Raw genomic sequence first — 24897 nt, 5'->3', positions numbered from 1 at the left:
AGGCCTATTTAACCCTTCTAGGCTGCCCAGGGCTCATTTTGAGAGGTGGAGAGCCTCAGAAATGGTTCCAATGAGCATTCAGTAAAGGAATAAAATTCTATTTTAATGGCATTGCAGCGACGCAGGTTTTGCGTCTGTGAGGAAACAACGCCAAGATTGTCACTGTTTGCCATCCAAAGTTGCGGGTACTTCATCACCAGAGGCTTTTTTCAGGAGAGACTAGTCCCGCTTGAGCAAGGGGGCTGGACTAGAACAGGGGTCGCCAACCTTTTGGACCTCAGGGACCCCTAAACTCATAATTTTAAACCCCACGGACCACTAATATGAATTTTGAGTGATGGTGGCTTGCTGACGTTGATGGGAGAACAAGAGCGAGATCCGATCTAACTTCGGAGAGCTGGCGGTGATGTTCTCTCTCTCTCTCTCTCTCTCACACACACACACACAGACACACACAGACACACACACAGGTCCCTCACACCCCCACACCCCCTCCAAGGCAGCCACATTCCTAACCTGCTTTTCAACTCCGTTCTCAGGGGGGAGAGAGAGAGAGAGAGAGGGTATCCTGCGATCCCAAATAGAGAATGATCAATCGGTAGGCAAATGGGGCGGGGGATTTTCCTGCAGACTTTTTTTTTGGGGGGATATTTCCCAGGGTCTTTGCAGAAGAAGTAGAAGCAGCAGAGACCCTGGGAAAAGCCCCCAAAAAAGTCTGCAGGAAAATTCCCCACCCCGTTTTCCTACCGATCGATCGTTCTTTATTTGGGATCGCAGGATACAGTCTCCAGCTCCGTTCGGGGTGGGGGAAGAGAGAGACTTTTGGCTTCATGAAAGGAAAGCAGCAGAAGCAGCAGAAGTCTTTCTTTCTCTCCCCCAAAATCCGCCAGAAATGAGTCTTTGTGAGACTTGTCATGCCTCTTGGAGCAGGAGGCCTTGCAGGCTCCCAAAGACTCATTTCTGGCGGAGTTTGGGGGAGAGAAAGAAAGACTTTTGCTGCTTTCCTTACGTGCATCCAAAAGCAGAAGAAGAAAGAAGCAGCCCGGTGCCCAGGTGAGGCACATGGGCGAGTGGGGCAAGTTCCCTCCCTCCGCCTTTCCCCCCTCCCCTCAATACCTCGTGTTGTTCACAATGCAAGCGACGCAACCCGTGTGTTCAGTGGACCATGTGGGCGGTGCAGCCTTGTGTTCCCGCGCAGCCTGGATTAATTGCTTTGAGGGTGACATTTCTCTGCGGACCACCAAAATTTTCTCGCGCACTACCAGTGGTTCCCGGCCCACCGGTTGGCGACCACTGGACTAGTAGACCTCCGAGGTTCCTTCTAGCTCTGTTCTGATTGATTGATTGAATACAGGCAGTCCTCGATTTACGATCACAGTTGAGCCCCCCCAAATTTCCGTTCCTAAACAAGACAGTCGTTCACTGAGTTTTGCCAGATTTTTTTTGCAACAGTTGTTAACTGAATCACTACGGTAACACAGTCATTAAGTGAATCTGGCTTCCCCTATTGACTTTGCTTGTCAGAAGGTTAGGGTGACCCCGGGACACTGCAGCCGTCATAAATTGGAGTCAGTTGCCAAGTATCTGGGTTTCGATCATGTGACCACGAGGATGTGGCAACGGTCATTAAAGTGAAAAGCAGCCATAAGTCACTTTTTTTCAGTGTTATTGTAACTGTCATGCCCTTGTTGGAGGCTGACTCTGAGGAAGAGGAGGAACAGCCAACAGGGAGTGGGAGTGCGGCTCCGGAGGTGGTGGAGGAGGCTGGGGAAGGGCAGAGGCCGGCTGGGCAGTCAGAGGAGGACCCAGGCCCATTCCCTATCCATCCTAGGGCACACAAGGAGGAGCGGATCAGGGTAAAACATGGTCTACTCAGGAGGAGAGGGCCATGATCCTCTTCATGGGTTGCAGGTGTGAGATTTGTATGAGAGTTTGGACCTGCGTGCTAACAGACATTGGAGACAAATTAGTGTTTTATTCCTAAAGAAGGTTTATCTTGGTTGGCGTTCTTCCAACGGTCCGTCCCTGGTTATCTTCCTGAAGTTGGCAACTATCTATCCTGGTTTGTCAAGGAACTTTATTCAGTGTGGTTTGTTTTTGGTTTTTGCTTCGTTATCAGCTCTCTGAACGTGAACTCTGTTTCTTGCCTTTGAAATGTAATTTTGAAAATAGTTTACGCCTCCACTATGAACAATTAAACAGTGAAGCCAAGTTGAAGGCATTATTAAAGGACTTTTAATTATGTTTTGGATTTTGTTCTATTTCGGATATACTCTGGGTCATCACAGTAACAATGGTCACTAAATAAACTGTTGTAAGTCGAGGACTACCTATAATTCAAGTTAGGTTTTAGAGGCATGTTAGTCACTCCTTTCTCTTTGTTCTAGTCATATTTTTATTCCGCATTTCTTGGAAAACATGGAAACAGAGGGGGAGGGGAAGAAAAAGGGAGAAGACACATATGAAATAAGGGAATTTATGAGTATCAGAAAATTAGATTATAGGATACCGCTATATATTATACTGGGCTATATTATTATATTACTGGAGACTGTTTTGAGAGCTACAGCCCTGGTTCAAATCAAAACAAAAATATTAGTACCTACAGAAATAGTTATGTGAATCATAAAATAAAATTAAAAGCTACAGCAAATTATACCCAAGCTTCTGAATGTCTATTCTGATTTCTTTAGGACTAGCTCAGCATTTCTCAGTGTTGGCAACATTAAGAGGTATGAATTTCAACTTCCAGAATCCCCCAGCCAGGATGATTTAAGAGGGGTGGACTTCCACTCCCAGAATTCCCCAGCCAGGATGCTGTAGGATGGGTGGACTTCCACTCCCAGAATTCCCCAGCCAGGATGCTGTAAGATGGGTGGACTTCCACTCCCAGAATTCCCCAGCCAGGATGCTGTAAGATGGGTGGACTTCCATTCCCAGAATCTCCCAGCCAGGATGCTTTAAGATGGGTGGACTTCCACTCCCAGAATTCCCCAATCAGGATTCTTAAAGAATGGGTGAACTTCAACTCCCACAATTCCCCAACTGGCATGGTTTAAGATGGGTGGGACTTCAATTCCCAGAATTCCCCATTCCTTTTAAAGTTGCAAAAGTTGAAACACACTGAGCTAAAATGTTTAAAACTAAGTGAAGAAAGAAAACACAAATTTCAGATTGGTACAGGCCTGTAATTGCGACGATCTTCTAAAAATGGCTTCCAAGCACAGTTAAACTCTGTGTCAGATTAACTTTGGAAATTGGAAGCTATTTTGGACATCAAAGTGTGCTCCCACACCTTAATTAGCCATTTTTATATGGAAGGAACAGTATGTACTTTCCAACTGGAAATGCAGAGGCAGTTAACCACGTGCAAGACTAGTTTAACACAGGAATCCAAGGGGTTAGTAACATTTTGCTAAAAGTAGCGGGTTGGAAAAGAAATTCAATTTTTAGATTTGTTTATTTGGTTAAAAAAAATTGTTCTCTCCAATCCCGAGCAATCAATTTTAGCAATCAATGCTGGAATACAGTCACGGTAGAATATTTTATACCGGTTTTCTCTATGTAGAATATTCGGTGTAAATTTGATGTCTTTCTTCCATTAGAGATTCCCTTTTCTGATATCTCAATGATTAAACCTAGCTTCTGCAGTAATTTAATTAAACAGAATAGAATACCAGAATGGGAAGGGATCTTGGAGGTCATCTAGTCCAACCCCCTTATTAGGCAGCCCTATACCATTTCAGACAAATGGTTGTCCAATCTCTTCTTAAAAACTTCCAGCGTTGGTGGCAAATGCTTTCGTGGTGTGGAGACAATGATGCTTGATATTCCCTGATGATGTTTCAAACGTTAGTGATGTCATCATTGTCACTGATCTCTAAACCAAATAAGACGACATTTGGTCCTTTCCATTCACGCTCAACAGCTTCTTTAGTGAGGATGGGGATATTGATATTTGAAGGATTTGTGGATTGGGTTTTGGTTGCAGTTGTTGGGCAGAAGTATGGCTTGTAGATGTTTGGTGTTCATTTTTTTGTGTTGTCTGTTTTATTTCAAGGTTTGTCAGTCTAGTTTGTATAGTATCCAGGGATGCTACAATGGTGTCAAGGGAAGTTATACGTGTTTCTATGGTGTCAACTCTTTCAAACATTATTCTAGTTTGGGTCTGCACGGTGGGCAGAAATATGGAAAAGCATTAGCGGATGATTTTAGGAATAGAGTAACTTGATGTTGGTTCTCAACATCAATAAGACCACGGAGCTTATAGTGGACTATAGAAGGAACAGATCAGACACTCAGCCCTTGCTTATCAAGGGAGACTGAGGGGAGCAAGTGGCCAGTTTTAAATTTCTGGGTGTTACCCTAAAAGAGGACCTGACCTGGGGGTGCTCACATTGCAGCCCTGGTCAAAAGGGCCCAGCAGAGATTAGACTACCTGAGGCTTCTCAGGAAAGAACAACTGGATGGAAAACTGCTGGAGACCTTCTACCGCTGCACCATAGAGAGTATTTTAACTTACTGCACCTCTGTATGGTTTGCCATTTGCACAGATGCAGATAGGATGGCACTCCAGAGGGTTAACGTCATTGCTCAGAGGATCCTGGGTTGCCCTCTCCCCTCTTTGGAAGAGTTTTATAGCTCCCACTGCCTTAAGGAAGTTCAAAACATTCTCAAAGATCCATCTCATCCTGGGCAGGCCCTTTTTTGGAACTATTACCATCTGGCAGCCGGTACAGGATAATAATAAAAACAAGGACAAATAGGCTGAAAAACAGCTTCTATCCCAGGACAGTAGCTCTTTTGAATTCTGCTGTATAGTGCAGTGTTGGTGTGGTGTTGGGGGTTTCTGGTTCAATGTGTGAAGGATGTGTGTTTGTGTTTATTTTCATGGTCACGATGTGCACTGAAGATGGTGTTTGATTTCGTTGTACGAGGTGCAATGACAATAAAGTAAACTAAACTAAACTAGTTCCACTGATTAATCGTTTTCACTGGCAGGAAATTCCTCCTTAATGCCACGTTGCTTCTCTCTCCGTGATTCCTTTCCATCCATTGCTTCCTGTCAATTGTAATCAAGGACTATGTGTAAACCGCCAAGAGTTACGTAAACAGTGACGTTGGCAGGGTATAAATTTGACTAATAATAAGCAAATCAATCATGAGTGGATACAGCCAATAAAAATGAATACTACCTGCAGCCTTCCAATATTTGAGGGGCTGCCACAGAGAGGGGGGAGTGGGGTTTCAAGCCATTCTCCAAACCATCCGAAGGCCAGACAAGGAACAATGGATGGAAACTGAACAAGGAGAGAGATTCAACCTGGAAATAAGGAGAAACTTTCTGACCGTGAGAACAATCAACCGATGGAACAGAAGTTGCCTTCGGGAGTTGTGGGAGCGCCATCACTGGAAGCTTTCAAGAAGAGACTGGACTGTCGTCTGTCAGAAATGGTATAGGGCCTGCATGGGCAGGGGGTTGGACTAGATGACCTACAAGGTCCCTTCCAACTCTGTTATTCTGCTCCTAAAATTCTTTCAGCATGACTTAGATTCAAGCTTCACGCACTGCAAAATAGTTTTTGAAACTATTGAATAGAATAGATACTGGAATGAAGAATAGAATAGAATAGAATAGAATAGAATAGAATAGAATAGAATAGAGTAGAGTAGAGTAGAGTAGAGTAGAGTAGAGTAGAGTAGAGTAGAGTAGAATAGAATCTGGAATTAAGAATAGAATAGAATAGAATAGAATAGAATAGAATAGAATAGAATAGAATAGAATCTGGAATTAAGAGTAGAAGTAGAATAGAATAGAATAGAATAGAATAGAATAGAATAGAATAGAATAGAATAGAATCTGGAATTTAAGAGTAGAATAGAATAGAATAGAATAGAATAGAATAGAATAGAATAGAATAGAATAGAATAGAATAGAATAGAATCTGGAATTAAGAGTAGAGTAGAGTAGAGTAGAGTAGAGTAGAGTAGAGTAGAGTAGAGTAGAATAGGTACAGGGGGAGGAGATGAGGGAAAGGAAGGGAAGGGAAGAGATTCTTAGAATAATACAATTGGAAGGGACCTTGGAGGTCTTCTAGTCCAACCCCCTGCTTAAGCAGGAAACAAACCTATGGCACCCATGCCAGAGGTGGCACGCAAAAGCCCTCTCTGTGGGCATGCACACCATCACCAGCTCCTCTTCCTGGTTCCATCACACGCTGGCTAACTTGCCCTCTTCTGGGTTCCAGCACTCTGGCACGTGCGCATGCTCCAATTTCGGCACTCTGTCACGGCCCTATACCATTTCAGACAAACGGTCATCCAATCTCTTCTTTAAAAACTTCCAGTGTTGGAGCATTCCCAACTTCTGACGGCAAGCTGTCCCATTGATGAGTTGTTCTCACGGTCAGGAAATTTCCGCTGAATTCCAGGTTGCTTCTCTCCTTGATTAGTTTCCACCCATCGTTTTTAAGTTGACCCCCTCCTCTTCTTTGTGAGAAGAACAATAGAGAAATAGAAAGTCCGAACACCCAAACCATAGAATTACAAGCCAGAGGATGCTGGGCCTACGTATGTGCTCAGGATGCTGACATTAATAATTGCATTGTGTCTGATCCGCAGGAAAAAAAACACGATGGGATTTTCAGAAATGTGGAGGCACCTACCTTGGCTTTGTTGATCGTGCAATGGAGTGCATTGTTTTCCTGATCGTACAGCAAGCTGAAATCCAGCGTCCCCAGCGCAGCTGGAAAAGAGGAACACAGGGTACATTGAAGGAGAATCCTTTTGTTTCCTCTTAAAATATAAACGAGGGGTTGCCAAAAAAATCTAATTGTAAAATTTGTGCAAAAGCAAGATCGGGTCACATTGCAGGAGAAAGGTGGAGATTTAGCTCTGAAACGTTGACTGTCTTTGAAACTGGAGGCTCCATTTGGCAAAGTGGCATGCCATTGCCCTCGTCCTAGGCCTGAGAGAAAGCGACTGGCCCAAAGTCACCAGTTACTTACTAGAACTTCCAGTGTCTCAGTTTCTAGCCTGCTAAATTAACCCCCTGCTATCAACAACGTAATGGAGCAGTCTATGGAGATTCTTGGTCATCCAGGTCATGGCTGTCCCCAAAGTACTTTTGAAAGAGGCAACTGGACTTTTGTTTTTCTTTGAAGACTTTTTGCTTCTCATCCGAGAAGCTTCTTCAGTTTTGACTGGATGGTGGGGCATGGAAGGATTTATACTCCTTGCAGACAGCTGGTCATTTGCATCCTTTTAGAGGGTCGCTGAGGCCACTTGGAGGTTTATCTCTATCCTCAGGGTCACCCGAGTGTTGCAAATGGGTGTGGAGCCTTCTACAACACAGTCCTTTCAGCAGTTCCAAGAAGGCTTCACACCCATTTGCGCCACTCAGATGACCCTAAGGATAGAGTGCTGACCAGTCTAAGCGACCAGTCATAAATCGAGGACTATCTGTAGTTGTAGCCATTATTTTGATTTTATTTTATTTTTATTTTTTTAACCTTCCTGCAGGCAACCTTGCAATTATCCCAAAAGAGAACAGTGGGGCGGCTAAATATATCATAAACCTAATGCACGAAGATGGTTTATTTATTCATTTATCTCTCTATTGGATTCTTAGCCCGATGCGAGGAGAAAGAGGCTCCAGGAAGGTCCCTAATTAAAGCAAAACAACGACACAGTAATGAGAAATGAAAAATATAAAGAGAAACACCAAAACAAACAGATAACCTGGAACGGTATCTGCTGTCAGGGGTTGGACTACGTCCCTTCCAACACAGTTATTCTGTCAACACTCTCCAGAAAAACTGCATTTTGAGAAAGCAGACAAAATCAGGCCCAATTAAATATCTTAGGACAGGACAGGGAGACTGTACAGGTAATCCTTGACTTACAACCATTCGTTTAGTGACTGTTCAAAGTTGCAACGGCATTGAAAAAAAGTGAGTTATGATTGGTTTTTAGGATGGTCACTGCAGCATCCCCATGGTCGTGGTCAAAATTCTGATGGTTGGCAACTGGCATGCACTTATGACAGTTGCGTTAACTCGTAAAGTTTGTGAGGAGGAAAATAAGGGGGGGGGAATTGTGCCTCTGCCTACGAGCATCCATCAGTATTCATCTGGCTAGTGTCCTGTCAGATACATCAGAGAGTTGAGGGCTGTTTGGAAACCGAAAGAGTATTTACTGTGTGAGCAAGGAGACAGCAAGGAGCCTGGGCGTGACTTAGCTCAACTATTCTGTACTAAAGCTGCTTGGTGCTGTGAAACTGAAACTCCTCTCCTCTGCTTGTGTTTTGCATTTGGAAGAGATTTCTTTTCAGGTGGGGAAGGGGAGGAGAACTCTTCAGCATCAGAGTGTGATAATAATAATAATAATAATAATAATAATAATAATAATAATAATAATATAGGAAATACTAATGCTCTGGTGGCCATTTCACAAAATCCTTTCTTAGTGAGCACCTAGAAGCCAAGACGAACATACATGCCAAATTTCAAGTTTGTAGGCTTAACGGTTCTGGAGATTTTGTGATGATGGCAGATGAGATTCTGCTGAAACGTTGCTACAACTTTAAAAGCACAATTATAATGACGTGGGAAAATACCTGAACAAAGTTGAATACCATATGTCATTGTAGTTGTGCTTTTAAAAGTTGTAGCAACGTTTCGGCAGAATCTCATCTGCCATCATCAGGCTTCTGTATTGTGTTCGTCTGTGAGTCAGACCATATATATATATACATGGTATTCAGCTTTGTTCGGGTATATTCCCACGTCATTATAGTTGTGCTTTTAAAGTTGTAGCAACGTTTCGGCAAATCTCATCTGCCATCATCAGGCTTCTGTATTGTGTTCGTTGAATGCCATTCTGTTTGTTGAATGACATTCTGGCACAGCAGTAGGCTAGCCCCAAATTTAAAACTCAAATGGCTCTGAAAGTCTGACTCACAGACAAACACAATACAGAAGCTTGATGATGGCAGATGAGATTCTGCCGAAACATTGCTACAACTTTAAAAGCACAACTACAATGATGTGGGAAAATACCCGAACAAAGCTGAATAACATACATATAAATACCCACAAAAACTTAATAAAACAAACATATATATATATATAATATATATATACATACACACACACACACATACACACACACACACACACACATATATATATTTGTATCTATAAGAAGGAAAGTTGCAAATCTTCCTTTTTTATATATATTTATCCTTTCCCTATCCTTTCTTTCTTTTCCCCTCTTTCGTCTCTTTTAATTCCTTTCCTTCCACCCTTTTATTTTTCTTTTGGCTATTTTCAATTCGACCTTTTTTTAAAAATAATAATAATAACAACAATAACCAAGTTGTTGGTTTAAAGAAATCCAGCAAACAACTATCGGAGCCTCCAGAAAAAAACGGGCCATCGTTTTATCAAGTCCAGTTCTGGCAGGGCCCAATTGCAGGCAGACATACCCCTGCGCCCCCACCCACCTGCTGCAATTCCCCCTGGCCCATCCTCTCCTTAAAACAGACCAGCATTGCCCTTGATTGTCTCCGCTGGGGTTAATTTTGCCCAAAGTAGCTAAGCCATAGCATGAGGGCTGGCTCGGAGCAGTGATGGATGGATGGCTGTGAGTTCCCAGTCCTGATACTGGAGTCACCTTGGACCTTCCAGCTGTTCGCTGGATCAGAAGAGAGCAGAATTACCGACCTCCACTTGCAAAATCAGAAGAGGGAGAGAAAGAGGAAAGGAGGGAGGGAGAGAGAGAGAGAGAGAGAGAGAGAGAGAATTTAAATTGCCTGAGAATTTCATGTCACGTAATCTGGGCTGGGCTGGGCTGGGCTTGTTGTTATTTTTAGGCCAAGAAACGAGGTGAAATGGAGGGTTGAAATTATTTCAAAGGAACCAGAAATTTGTTAGATGAGTTTTGTCCCGTTTTACGACTTTCCTCACTGCGTGGCTGCCATTCTTAAATTAGTAACACAGTCGTTAAGTGAACCTGGTTTCCTCATTGGCTTTGCTTGTCAGAAGGTCGCAAAAGGGGGTTCTGGTGTGGACTGCCGGACGCCAGCACCTCCAGCAGCAGAATTGGAGGAGGAGGAGGAAGAGGAAGTAGAGCTGGCAGAAAGAAATGGAAGTGGAGCCTGGGCTGTCTGTCAGCCCTCAGGTGGAGAGTCCACAGCCCCCAGGTCTGGAGGTGGCTGATGAGGAAGAGGAGGAACAGCTGGGTCCAGTGTCCGATCCATGGATGTGCAGAAGGCAGAGGAGAGGAGAGCAGTGGAAATCTATGGGCCGGACCTTGGGACGGAATAGCCGCCGCTGCTAGCGAAGCCCCACCCTAGCTCTGGGGATAAAAGGCAGGGGGCGGAGATGAATAGATGTGACAGGCAACTATTCCTCTCCCTGCCGGATGGACTTGTTAGCCTGCGGTGGGAGAAAAATATTTTTGGCGGGGCTATTGGCGCTCCTAATAAAGGAATCTTTGAGTTAACTTCAGAAGACTTGTCGTGTTTGGGGAGGTGGGTCAGAACAGGATCATAGCACTTGGGGACACTGCAACCGTCATAAATTTCTTCTGCAGCCGGCAAGGCTTTCCTGAAGGCCTCTGGAGCTGATAACAAAGCTCTGGATCGATCCTGAGCTCTGTTATCGGCTCCAGAGGCCTTCAAGAAAGCCTTGCCGGCCGAGAAGAAGTTCCTGAAGGCCTCTGACCGCGAAAAGGAGGCCGGGGGAGATGCACGCAAGTGAGGTTAGCAATGGATGACAATCTCCCGAAAATAAGACCTGGTGCCTTTTTTGGTAGCAAAAATATATATATAAGACAGGGTCTTATTTGGGGGGAACCATGGGCATATATTATTTTGCTTTTATTTATTCCATTTTGATAGCCGCCGGTCTCAACCAAGGACTCTGGGATGCCACACAAACATCTATACAACTATTACATATTTATGAAAAGAGCTTACATTTCATATCTTGGGGAAAATAGCTTGAAGGAACGACTGGCAAAATTGGAAACGAAAGTGTTTGTGGAAATGAGGGCCGCAGGGCAGAGATGTTGAAGGGTGAACATCGGAACACAATTTGCGATTTTGATGAGCCGCGAAAAAGGAAAAAGGAAAAAACCGACCGTCGGTTCCTTGACTTAATAGAAGAGAATCGCTCTGCTTGGCTGACTTTCCCCAATACAGGCTGAATAGAAAAAGAAACAATTTTTTTTCCGCATTTAACCCAGGGAAATTCAAGCTGTAAAAGAGACTGAGGAAACGGCAAATAAATTGGAATTTCAGCAGGTGTATTCGAAATATCAAAAATGGCACTGCAGCTCTGTTCACACGCACAAACATATATATGTTGTGGCCCGCCAGCGGCCAGCAGAGCTGGCAGCAGAATCAGTGAGGAGGTTGGGGAGGAACCTGGGCCAGTCCTGGAGTCTGGGAAAGGCTCTGACGAGGGCTCTGCATCAGAGGCAGGGATGGGGCCGGGGCCGTCTGACAGTTACCAGCTGCCTTTGGAGTCAGAGATCAGTGAGGCAGAAGAACAGCTGGAGCCTGTTCCCAGAGTGCACATGCGCAGAGCCGCCAGGAGAAGAGAACAGTTAAGGAACAAGGGCTGACTCGGGAGGAAAGGCACAGGTGGATGGTGAACGGGCTCTCCCATAGGGAACAAAGAGGAACGAAAGGGGAGTGGGGTTTTGCAGGAGACAATTAGTTCAATTCATTAAGAGTGAAGATCAGTTCCTGACTTCTTGCCAACTATTGTCTGCTACAGAATGGCGTTTGGAAGATATCGGTCTGGCAACTCTCCAAGCCTGATAAATTGCAACGAAATTTCATTTTAACGTATGCCAATTAGGGTACAAAGGGACAATAAAGTCTATCCATCCATCCATCCATCCCTATCTGCCTGTCTGTTGTCTATCTATCTATCTATCTATCTATCTATCTATCTATCCATCCATCCGCCCACTCACCCATTCATCCATCCATCCATCCATCCATCCATTCCTATCTGTCTGTTTGTGTGTTATCTATCTATCTATCTATCTATCTATCTATCTATCTATCTATCTATCTATCCATCCACCCATCCATCCATCAGTGCATATCTATCTGTCTGTCTGTTAATCTATCTATCTATTTATCTATCTATCTATCTATCTATCTAGATTGTTAGTTATATTTTGTCATTTTTATGCAGTATATATTGGAGGTGATTTGAGAGCTGTATGCAACAAAAGTTATTCCAAGTTCTACATCTAAGTCTAAGTGAAAAATGTACCGAAAGATATTCTCCTCTTTGAATAAAACCATCAATGTAACCGTTTTTGCTATATCCTCCTTGCTGTGTTGATAATATGTATTTCTAGTTGAATACTTAATCATGTTTAGCAATCACCACCATTTATATTAACAAGGTTTACTATATGGGTAGTCCCCAACTTATGATCCCAGGGTCTCGTGATCCCCTTTTGCGACCTTTTGACAAGCAAAGTCAATGAGGAAGCCCGATTCACTTAACGACAATGTGAATAACTGAAAAACTGCAGTGATTCACTTAACAACCCTGGCAAGAAAGGCCGTAAAAATGGGGCAAAACTAACTTCACCAATTTTTCACTCAGCCACATACATGCTGGGCTCCACTGTGGTCGTATGTCGAGGACTCCCTTTATTCTTTCCATTGCTTTGACCTTACAGAGGCAAAATATTCTTTTTTGCTAATCCGTTTTAAAACACTCATACTTTCCTTTAAAATATTAACAGCAGCTAGAATGGTATTTGCTCAAAATTGGGAAAGCGAAGAAATTCCTACTGATGAAAATGTGATCAGAAAAATATTAGAACGTGCAGAAATGAATAGATGAACACTTGCAATTAAAGAGAAGGAGCAAACCGAATATTATAAGATGGGAACTATTTTATCGATGGCTAGAGAAAAAATATGAAAGCTAGAAAACATTTGCTAGACCAATACTCAAATACAGCTCATCAGTCTGGAACCCACATTACGTATCTGATATTAACACAGTTGAGAAAGTCCAGAAATATTTCACAAGAAGAATTCTCCACTCCTCTACTCGTTGCAGAATACCTTATGCCACCAGACTTGAAATTCTAGACCTAGAAAACCTAGAACTATGCCGCCTTCAGTCCAATCTAAGTATAGTACATAAAAACATACATTGCAATGTCCTACCTGTCAATGAATACTTCAGCTTCAACCATAACAATACAAGAGCATACGATAGATACAAACTGAAGGTTAATTGCACCAAACTTGATTGCAGGAAATACGACTTCAGCAACAGAGTGGTCAATGCCTGGAATACTCTACCTGACTCTGTGGTTTCTTCGCCAAACCCCAAAAATTTTAACCTTAGACTGTCTACTATTGACCTCACCCCTTTCCTAAGAGGTCTGTAGGGGGCGTGCATAAGCGCACCAGTGTGCCTACCATCCCTGTCCTATTGTTTCTTTTTATTTTTCTTATATGTACCCATTTCATGTATTCATAACTATGTTTATACTTATACCTGTTATCTTATAATCGCTTGACAAAATAAATAAATAAAATAAATACATAGAAATCTATATATAGAAAAGCGAAAGACCACTCACGCATCATCACAAAATCTCCAGAACCGTAAAGCCTACAAACTTGAAGTTTGGCACCTATGTTCTTCTTGGCTTCTAGGGGCTCGCTAAGAAAGGATTTTTCCAAATGACCATCAGAGCATTTAGAGTATTTCCTATATGATTATTATAAACACGCTCTGATGCTAAGGAGTTCTACTCTCCCTCCCCACCTGAAAAGAAATCTCTTCCAAATGCAAAACACAAGCAGAGGAGTTTCAGTTTCACTTTCACAGCAGCAACCAGCTTTAGTACAGAACAGTTGAGCTAAGCCATAGCCAGGCTCCTCGCTGTCTCCTTCTTGCTCACCTAGCAAATACTGTTTTGGTTTCCAAACAGCCCTCAACTCTCTCACACACTGACAGGAGGATGCTGGATGCTGGTAGGCAGAGTTAGAATCCCCCCCTCTTATTTTGCTCCCCCAAAACTAAGCCTGATCACATAGTTTCGTAGCAGAGCACAAGTATCCAGCTAGTAGGAAACAGATTAGTGAAATATAGAAAAGAGGTTTATAGAATTAAACGTGCTAAGAAGAGGAGTGTTATGGTAATAGAGATATTATGTATATTAATAAGATAAGAATAGAGAATTAATATCAAAGTAATGAACACTGATGTACATTTTAACTGTTATTGCACAAGATATTTGTACCCAGGCGACACACCGAGATGAATGGAAGATGGATTGTATGTACCTTAAATAAAATTTTAAAAATTTACAAAAAACAAAACAAAACATGCAAGGCAGTGTGAAAAATAAATTTTTTTTCAGTGCCGTTGCAACTTCAAACCATCACTAAGCAGACGGCCGTAAGTCGAGGACAACCTGCATAGCTGCAATACGCAGGAAATCTCACCCCGGGCAAAGCTGGCTCGTCTCCCGCCGCAGGCGCTTAGCACAAACCGCCGTCCCTTTGCAATCTCGCCCCCCTTCCTCCGCAAACCTTCTGCTGTGCTTCACGCTTCACATTAATTCTCCCATCAGCCTTTTAATTAAAACCCCCGAGATTGGAAAATAAACCCCGTCCGTGTGTGTGTGTGTGTGTGTGTGTGTGTGTGTGTTTTAAAGAAATAAAAATGAAATCAACAAATCTGCTCCTCCAGATGCCTCAGAGCCAGAGCAGCAATCCCAGAATGGACCCTGGACACCGTTTATTATTAATGTTTTTTTCTTTTTAATTTATTAGTGTGTGTGTGTGGGGGGGGAATAATAATAAAAGTGGAAGAAAGGCTACTCGGCCGTACCAATTGCCTCCCAGGCAGGTTCTTATCTGCGTTTTTCGCAGCCACAATGAAGAGATTCTCAGAAATGTGAAATTTATTTATAAAGTCTGAGCTGTGGCCATTGTTCTCCTCCTCCTGCCCCCAGCAAATACCACTCCCTTCTAACCCTGATGATGTTACCCAGTTGGGTCATGAAACGGCTGCAAGAAAACCACCAAACTCAGAAAGTACCAAGGACCCCACAATTGTCATCCTTCTCCTCTGCTTCCTCCTCCTCCTCCTCCTCCTCCTCCTTCCCCCCTCCTCTCTGCAACCCTGCCACTCTCTTCTAGCCCTGATGATGTTACCTACTTGGGTCATCAAATGTCTACAAGAAACCACCAAACTCAGAGAGCACCAAGGACCCCACATTTTTCCTCTTCCACTTTTTCCTCCTCTCCACAAACCCCTCAAACAGATCAAACAGACAATCAGAGTTGGAAGGGACCTTGTAGGTCATTTAGTCCAAGCGGGAGAACCTACACCATTTCTGACAAAATGGCAGTCCAATCTCTTCTTGAAAGCCTCCAGTGATGAAGCTCCCACAACTTCTGAAGGCAACTTCTGTTCCATTCGTTGATTGTTCTCACTGTCAGAAAGTTTCTCCTTATTTCTAGATTGAATCTCTCCTTGTTCAGTTTCCATCCATTGTTCCTTGTCTGGCCTTCAGGGGCTTTAGAAAATAGCTTGACCCCTTCCTCCTCCCTGTGGCAGCCCCTTAAATATTGGAAGACCGCTATCATGTCTACCCTGGTCCTTCTCTTTACTAGACTAGCCAAGCCCAGTTCCTGCAACCATTCGTTGTATGTTTTAGCCTCCAGTCCCCTAATCATCCTTGTTGCCCTCTGCCTTACAGAACTGATAGTGTTACCTAGTTGGGTAATGGAATGTCTGCAAGAAAACCACCAAATTTAGGACCCCACAAGTTCAACTCTACACGTATTCCAAAGAGCTGCAACTATTCTCTTCTATCAGTATATGTACTCATGCACACAGACGCCTCTCTCAATCAAGCTATCACCTCCAAATCCTCTTTATCCATGGAAAAAACTGGGCAGAGCTGGTCTGAAACATCAAAAGGAAAAGTTGGAATTCCAATCCATTTGGAGGTCATTGCCAAATTGCAAAGAAAATTTGGATTGCTTTTTTTTTAAAAAAATTCCAGCTTTATTGGCCAGGTCTGTGGGTAAAAAACAGTGAGGACTAGAAGCATGGAAAATCCTATTTTGTAATGCGTTGCACAATGGGAGTTGAGTAACACCCAGGCCAAGTTAATCCTGCCTGAATGCACTCAGAACAGGATTTCCCAACTTTTGGCAACTTTAAGATGGGTGGACTTCAACTCCCAGAATTCCTCAGCCAGCATACTTTAAGATGGGTGGACTTCAACTCCCAGAATTCCTCAGCCAGCATGCTTTAAGATGGGTGGACTTCCACTCCCAGAATTCCCTAGCCAGCATGCTTTAAGATGGGTGGACTTCCACTCCCAGAATCCCCCAGCCAGCATGCTTTAAGATGGGGGGACTTCCACTCCCAGAATCCCCCAGCCAGCATGCTTTAAGATGGGGGGACTTCAACTCCCAGAATTCCTCAGCCAGCCTGCTTTAAGATGGGTGGACTTCAACTCCCAGAATTCCTCAGCCAACCTACTGACTAGAGAATTCTGGGAGTTGAAATCCCCCCATCTTAAAGCTGCGGAGGCTGTTAAACATGAATTTAATTTTACTAGATCTCATTGTTAGAATGCAAAGAGATTCTTAATGAATGCATTCGGTATCAAAGGTTTGGCCTAAATAAATACTAATTTTTCTTTTTCTGCCTTTGTCTTTGTTTGATCCTTTTGGTGGGAATATTTCTGCCCTCACCAGCACACTTCAATGCAAATGTAAATACACAAACGCACACACAAACACACACACACACACCGCCAGCCGTTTCTCTTCAAAACAAAAAACCTTGAAACTTCTAACAATGCAAAGGGGACTCTTTAATGATTCCTCATGCCAGAGGCGGTGTTTTTAATTATAATCACAAATATCTGTTTGATTTACATTTCTCTGTTATTGCCTTGTTTCTCCACGCATCGGTGAGATATTTTTCTTTTTTTGAATTTTGAGACGCACCGATAAAAAATTTTTTTTCCAGCCTGGTTCTGAAACCGTCTTGTCTACTTTATTGCATTTCTTTATTTAATCAATTTGTATAGCGTCTTGCCAACAGCGACTCTGTGCAGTGGAAACTACTAAAAAAGAAAGCACAATGCAACCAGAGGAAGACCCCCCACAATAGAAGAGAAGTTGTGTAGTTCAGAATTGGACAACCTGTACTGTGTATTCTTGACCTTTGTGGAAACTGGGCATGTGGTACAGTGCCACGGGTAGACTGCTCCCGGTTCACCCTGGTTTGACCGATCTGGTAGTTAATTTTATGTCTGGTTCAGAGAAACGGCGAACCCCACCCGTGCCTGGCCTCGCCCACCCCACACTGGTCCTCCCAGAAATCCCCATGCAGCCCATTTTGGATCCCAGTCAAGTGCAGGGCCCATGCGGAAGTTCGGGGGAGGATTAAAAGAATGGGCCTCCTGGAGGCTCCAAAGGCCAGAAATGGGCCCATTTCCAGCCTCCAGAGGGCCTCCAGAGCCCGTGGAGGCCATTTTCTCTATCCTGGAGGCTCGAGGAAAGCCTCCGGAGCCTGGGAAGGCAAAAAACAGGCCTTCCAGAAGTTTGGGAAGGCTGGAAATGGGCCCGTTTCCAGCCTCCAGCAGGCCTCCAGAGCCTGGGGAGGCTGTTTTCGCCTTCTCAGAGAATCGAGGAAAGGCTCCGGAGCCCGGGGAGAGCGAAAAAAAAGGCCTTCTGGAAATTCGGGAAGTCCGGAAATGGGTCCATTTCTGGCATCCAGCGGGCCTCCGGAGCCTAGGGAGGCCATTTTCGCCCTCCCGGAGGCTTAAAGAAAGCCCCTGGAGCCCAAGGAGGGCGAAAAACAGGCCTCCTGGAAGTTCGGGAAGGCCGGAAATGGGCCTGTTTCCAGTCTCCAGAGGGCCATTTTTGCCCTCCTGGAGGCTCAAGAAAGCCTCCGGAGTCTGGGGAGGGTGTAAACGCCCCTCCCCACCATTATGGTACAGGAGGCCAACTAGGCCTCGCCTACCCAGTAACCAGGCAGAGAACCGGTTGCTAAATTTTTTGAAGCCCACCCTCTGGTAATGGCCCCAAAGCCTGAACACCCCTTCATTTTGCCAACACTACCCTTTCTCTAATTCCCCTTTTCTCTTGCTTAATTATAAACAATTATTTAAAAAAAACACCACACCCTTTACAGTTAGTTCTCCGCTTACAGCATACTCATTTAGTGACTGTGCCAAGTTACAACGGCACTGAAAAAAAGAGACTTACGACCATTTTTCACACCTACAACTGTTGATCAAAATTCAGACGTTTGTCAACCGACTCGTATTCATGACGGTGACAGCATCCCAGGGTTGATGGGATCCCCTTTTGCGACCTTCTGACCAGCAAAGGCAACGGGGAAGCCAGATTCACTTAATGACCGCCTGACTAACTTAACCAAGTCGGCAATTCACTGAACAATTGTGGCAAGCAAAGTCGTAAAACGGGGCAAATTTCACTCAAGAAGCATTTCACTTAGCGGCAGGGATTTTGGGTTCCACTGTGGCCGTAAGTCGAGGACTACCTGCCTAATTGCTCTCAGCTGCTTCTCTGACGATTATTCCTGTTTTCATTTGCAGTGTGTGGTGCTATATTTTTTTTAACAAAAGAAAAAACTTTTGTAACTGATCTATTTTTAAGCTCTCCAGCTAATTTATTGAAATTCGTTATTCCTTTTTTTTCTGGCGGGCTGGTGAAAGGGGATTTTTCTTTCTTTCTTTCTGATTGATAAGCAGGACAGACAATAGTTTATAATGCAAAAATAGAAACAGAATAGAATAATTGTTCTCACTGTCAGAAAATTCCTCCTTATTTCCAGGTTGAATCTCTCCTTGTTCAATTTCTATCCATTATTCCTTCTCTGGTCCTCTGGTGCTTTGGAAAATAGCTTAACCTCTTCCTCCTCTCTGTGGCAGCCCCTCAAATATTGGAAGATGCTCTCCTGTCTCCCCTGGTCCTTCTCTTCACAAGGCATTCAAAAATGAGAGAGAGAGACAGAAACAAATAGATAGATAGATAGATAGATAGATAGATAGATAGATAGATAGATAGATAGATAGATAGGCAGGCAGGCAGGCAGACAGGCAGACAGAAAGACAGATAGATAGATAGATAGATATAGGTGGAACTAGACTAGAGAGATACAGAGAGAGATGATAGATGGATTGGATAGACATAGATAATAAGACACACACAAAAGATACAGATAGACAGACAGATGGACGGACGGACCGACGGACCGACGGATGGATCGACGGACAGACAGATAGATAGAGGGAGAAATCGATGGATGGATGGATAGATAGATAGATAGATAGATAACAGACAGACAGACAGATAAAGATAGGAATAGATATAGGTAGAACTAGACTAGAGAGATACAGAGAGAGATGATAGATGGATTGGATAGACATAGATAATAAGACACACACAAAAGATAGACAGACAGACAGATAGACGGATGGACAGACAGACAAACAGACAGATAGCGTGATAAATGGATGGATGGATAGATAGATAGACAGATAGATAGATAGACTCACAAATGCCACTCTGGCCAGCAAGCCAAAAAGTATTAAACAACTTTTAAAAGCCATTAAATATAAATATGACTGTCTCTTCTTTTTTACAGCGCTGGCAAAGATTACGGCTCTTTCCAACAAACATTGGTTAAGCCTCCATCCTTAACCTGCTTTCAAGGACATGTGTTTTCCTCACCACCTTTTAAAACATCGTTCCAAAATGTTTTTTTTTTTTTAGAAAAAAAACAAGAAAAAGATTGCATGAGTGATTTTTTTAAAATTTAATTTAATTTTTTTTTGTCCCTTGCAAAACCACCTGTTGTGGGCTACGGATTTTTGGAGGAAAGAAACAGCAAAGACTTTAGGCTATGGTCTGAATTAGAAACAAGTAAGAGGATTTGCCTGGATCTCAAAAACAGCTGCTCAGTTCATCTACGGGTTTTATCTGAGGCCACCACTGAAAAGATGACAAGCCGAATTTGAAGAGCCTTGCCAAATCTCTTTAAGGCCAGCATTCTCGCCAAGGCACCCTGCTTTCAAACGTGCCCGTTTTGGCAGCGTGTTTGAGGCTGCCAAAAAGAAAGCCAACGCAGTTCTAGGTTGCATTAACAGAGGGGTAGAATCAAGATCAGGTGAAGCGTTAATACCACTTTATAAGGCCTTGGTAAGGCCACCCTTGGAATACTGTGCCCAATTTTGCTCGCCACAATCTAAAAAAAGATGTTGAGACTCTGGAAAGAGTGCAGAGAAGAGCCACAAAGAGGATTAGGGGACTGGAGGTGAAAACCAGAAACCAGATTCACTTAACAATCGTCTTGCTAACTTAACCGCAGTGATTCACCTAAACACCCGTCGCAAGAAAGGTCGTAAGATGAGGCACAACTCAGTTCACAAATGTCTCGCCTTAGCAACAGAAATGTTGGGCTCTCTTGTGGTTGTAAATCGAGGACTGCCTATATTTATTTTTCGACCTTTTTGGCAACAGCCTGCAACAGACTTTTCGCTTCTCACCCAAGAAGCTTCTTCAAGCTTTGACTGGATGGTGGGGAAGAATTTATATTCATTGCAGGCAGCTGGTCATTTGCACCCTTTTTAGAGGGTTGTTGAGGCCACTTGGAGCTTTGTCTCTGCCGTCAGCATCATCTGAGTAGTGCAAATGGGTGTAAAGCCTTCTATGACACACTCCTTTCAGTAGTTCCAAGAAGGCTCCCACACCCTGAGGACACAGATAAACCTCCAAGTGGCCTCGACGACTCTATAAAAGGATGCAAATGACCAGCTGGCCTGCACGGAATATAAATCCTTCCATTCCCCACCATCCAGTCAGAGTTGAAGAAGCTGCTTCTTGGATGAGAAGCAAAAAGTCTTCAAAGAAAAACCAGTAAATCCAGTTGCCTCATAAAAAGGAAAAGACAATCAGATCAAATCTTTATTGAGCTCATAGATCAGCGTATTGGATCTGGGGAATAAGATTTGGGGAATTTAATGCTCCTCCTGAGCGATCTCATATCTGATTTTTATTTATTTTTTTTGCCTCTGTTCTAGCTAGGTGATGGTTTCATCAGAAACGAAGCATTTCTCGATGTGGAATTTATAAAAGGAATTTATATTTTCCCCCCAGCTCACCCATCCCTTTATGTCTCCCGCAATTAGTCTGTTTGCTTTGCCTAGTTAAAGACAGCCTCTGCAAATTTTGGTCCGTCTGCCTTTTTTAAAAAAAGATTTAATTGCAACCCAGCCTCAGCACAAAGGATTCTGGAGGAACGAAAAAAGAATGTGGCTTGAATGACATTTAAAAACAAAATTCTAAAGATGAAAAGATGCTGCAAGAAGAAGTTCCCAGCTGAGGAAAGGAAAGGAAAACAAAACGGTTGCAGGATTTGGGTCTGGCTAGTCTAGAGAAGAGAAGGACTAGCGGTGGGGATATGATAGAAGCACTTCAATATTTGAGGGGCTGCCCCAAAGAAGAGGCAGCCCACTTATTCTCCAAAGCGCCAGAAGGCAGGACAAGAGGCAATGGATGGAATCTCATCAAGGGGAGAAACAGCCTAGAACTGAGGAATTTCCTGACAGTGAGAACAATTAACCAGTGGAACAACTTGCCACCAGAAGTCGTGGGTGCTCCAACACTGGAGGCTTTAAGAAGAGATTAGAATAGAATAGAATAGAATAGAATAGAATAGAATAGAATAGAATAGAAGAGAAGAGAAGAGAAGAGAAGAGAAGAGAAGAGAAGAGAAGAGAAGAGAAGAGAAGAGAACAGAACAGAACAGAACAGAACAGAATAGAATAGAATAGAATAGAATAGAATAGAATAGAATAGAATAGAATAGAATAGAATAGAAATTAGAACAGAACAAAACAGAACAGAACAGAATAGAATAGAATAGAATAGAGCTGGAAGGGACGTTGGAGGTCTTCTAGTCCAGCCTCCTGTTCAAGAAGGAGCCCCTATACTATTTCAGACAAGTGACTGTCCATTCTATTCTATTCTATTCTATTCTATTCTATTCTATTCTATTCTATTCTATTCCTATTCCTATTCCTATTCCTATTCCTATTCCTATTCTCATTTCCAGCTCTGCAAAATCTCTCCACGTGCCGATCGGAGGCTCTTTTGTTGTTAAGCTGAAATTGTTCCCATCGGAGTCCTGCCAGTGTGAAAAAGGATCAATAGACAAGCTCATAGCCAGGGGAAAAAAAAGAAGTTGTCAAAAATTCCAGGGTAGCTGATGCAGAGAAACTCCTAACGGTGCACCCTGCTGTCGCCTGGCAGGTTAAAAGTTGATTTTTCACACTCTTTTATAAAAAAACAACAACAACAACCCTCAGATTTCCAACCGCACGGATCACACTTAGCTAACCGGCTGCAATCTTGCCCTACTTATGATACTTTTCCCCAGCCTGAGTGGGGGAGCAGGGAATAGTGGGGAGGGTGGCATTCTGGCCCAGGAGGATGGGAATTGTAGTTCGCATCTCTGAAAAAGCATCGGCGGAAGTCAGTTTGGGAGGTGCAGGTATGTCCTCGGCCACAATTCAAGCCCAACGCTTATGTTGCTAAACGAGAAGTTGGTCTGGTAAAATGCTTTGCCCCATTTTGCGAAGCTTTCTTGCCACCGCCGTTAAGTGAATCACCGCAGTTGTTCGATGAGTAACGTGTCAGGATTCCGGCAGTGACCCCCCAATTAAATCACCAGTCTCCAGCCAAACGTCCAAAACTTCTGAAGGATTTATTGGGAGTTAACATGTCCGGCACTGCCTGGGTGTAGCCGACTCTGAGACACATCATTCATTGTCACCTTTGACCCTGGTTTTTCCCCCACCCCCACAGTCCGTGTTGGCGAATCTATGGCACATGTGTCAATAGTGGCACGCAGAGCCACTTCAGCCGGGCGTGCGAGAGGTCACCCGGAAGAGCCCCACTGTGTATACATGTGCGTACCACCGCCTGATAGCTGATAGTTGGGTATTTGGCGCGCATGCACAGAGTGAGGAGATGCGCACACATGCAGAGATGCGCAGCACATGCGGAAGTGGTCAGTCATGCCCCTGGTGGAGACTGACTCTGAGGAAGAGGAGGAACAGCCGACAGGGAGCGGAAGTGTGGCTCCAGAGGTGGTGGAGGACTCTGGGGAAGGGCAGAGGCCGGCTGGGCCATCACAGGAGGACCCAGGCCCATCCCCTCTCTATCCTAGGGCACGCAGGGAGGAGAGGATCAGGGTAAAATGTGGTCTACTTGGGAGGAAAGGGCCTTGATCCTCTTCATGGGTTGCAGGTGTGAGATTTGTACGAGAGTTTGGACCTGTGTGCTAACAGATGCTGGAGACAAATTAATGTTTTATTCCTAAAGAAGGTTTATCTTGGCTGGCGTTCTTCCAACGGTCCGTCCCTGGTTATCTTCCTGGAAGTTGGCAAATATTTATCCTGGCCTGTCAAGGCACTTTATTCAGTGCGGTTTGGTTTTTGCTTCGTTATCGGCTCTTTGAATGTGAACTGTATTTCTTGCCTTTGAAATGTTATTTTGAAAATAGTTTATTCCTCCACTGTGAACAACTAAACAGCGAAGCCAAGTTGAAGGCATTATTAAAGGACTTTTAGTTACGTTTTGGTTTTCGTTCTATTTCTCAGATACTCTGGGTCATCACATGGCCATGCGTGCATGAGCAGGGGCGTGTGGGGGAATGACCAGCACGCATTGCCTTCTGGGTGCTGGCGTGTAAGCACGTGCACACAAGCGCGCACACAATTTTCAGCACATGAGCCGAAAAAGGTTAACCACCAGTGCCCTGGGTGTATCGTAATTCATATTCTCCAATGGGACACCTCCATAGCCCAGAGTCATCAATCATGCTCTCCCAGGTAGAATTTTGTGTGACAGAAACTTCGGTCACCTAGTTACTATCTTTGAAAACTATTTATGGAATGCACTTTCGGTTTGCAAGCTGCCACACTGCTTCCCCCTCCCTTTCTGTTGGCAACTCTAAATAAAGACCATAGAAATATTTTATGAGTTGACATAACGTGGTTAGTTAAGCTAATCTGGCTTCCCCGCGGATTTTGATTGTCCGAAGGTCGCAAAAGGAGATCTTCACGTGACCCCTGGATATTGCAACCATCATAAATATGAATCTGTTGCCAACTGTCTGAATTTTGTCCCCAGAATGGTGGGAAATCCTGCAATGGTCGTAAGTGTGAAAAACGGTCGTAAGTCATTCTTTTTCAGGGAGGTTGTAACTTTGAACGGTCTCTAAATGGATTGTCATAAAGTTGAGGACTGCCTGGTGTTTTGTTGTTGTTTTTTAAGTGCCAAGGATGTTGATGTGATCCAAAGTTTCTGTAGCAGCCGGGATCACAATCTTGGGAGGCTATTAAAAAAAGGGGGGGATCTAGAGGTCGGATTTGGATTGCAATTGGGGCAGAATCAAAGACTAGAGGGGGCCTTAAAGATCATCTAGTCCAGCCTAGAAGGAATCCATCTGCTACAGTGCCCACTATATTTAGGAGCGAGTTAACGGTTGCTCACAAGGTGAGGACAGTGATGGATTTGAAGAAAACTTGTATCCCTTATCCCAAACTTTGAAGAACTGCAGCCCCTTAGAGGTATCCATCAGTGTTTTTCAACCTGGGTAAGTTTGAGATGTATGGACTTCAGTTCCCAGAATTCCCCAGCCAGCAATTTAATGCTAGCTGGGGAATTCTGGGACTTGAAATCCACACCTCTTAAAGTTACCAAAGTTGCATAGGCTGAAAAACACTGACATTAAATGAATTTGTGCAACCTCCCTGCTACGAATAAAATTA

General features: G+C 43.7%; 1 protein-coding gene across 1 annotated transcript in view; it reads right to left on the bottom strand.

Annotated features, from left to right (window-relative positions):
• DOC2B (double C2 domain beta) overlaps nt 1-24897 on the bottom strand; it is a 138335-nt gene that overhangs the window by 99684 nt on the left and 13754 nt on the right. Inside the window, exon 2 of the mRNA XM_087924972.1 lies at nt 6666-6745. Within this exon, the coding sequence (XP_087781098.1) occupies nt 6666-6745 (80 nt within the window). The remainder of the gene's footprint in view (nt 1-6665; nt 6746-24897) is intronic.

Source organism: Pseudonaja textilis, chromosome 1 (assembly GCF_049901715.1).
Source record: "Pseudonaja textilis isolate UNSWEBS1 chromosome 1, rPseTex1.2, whole genome shotgun sequence".
NCBI lineage: Eukaryota > Metazoa > Chordata > Lepidosauria > Squamata > Elapidae > Pseudonaja > Pseudonaja textilis.
Note: the sequence above shows the minus strand (reverse complement) of the source record. Positions and strands in the feature narration are given on the sequence as shown.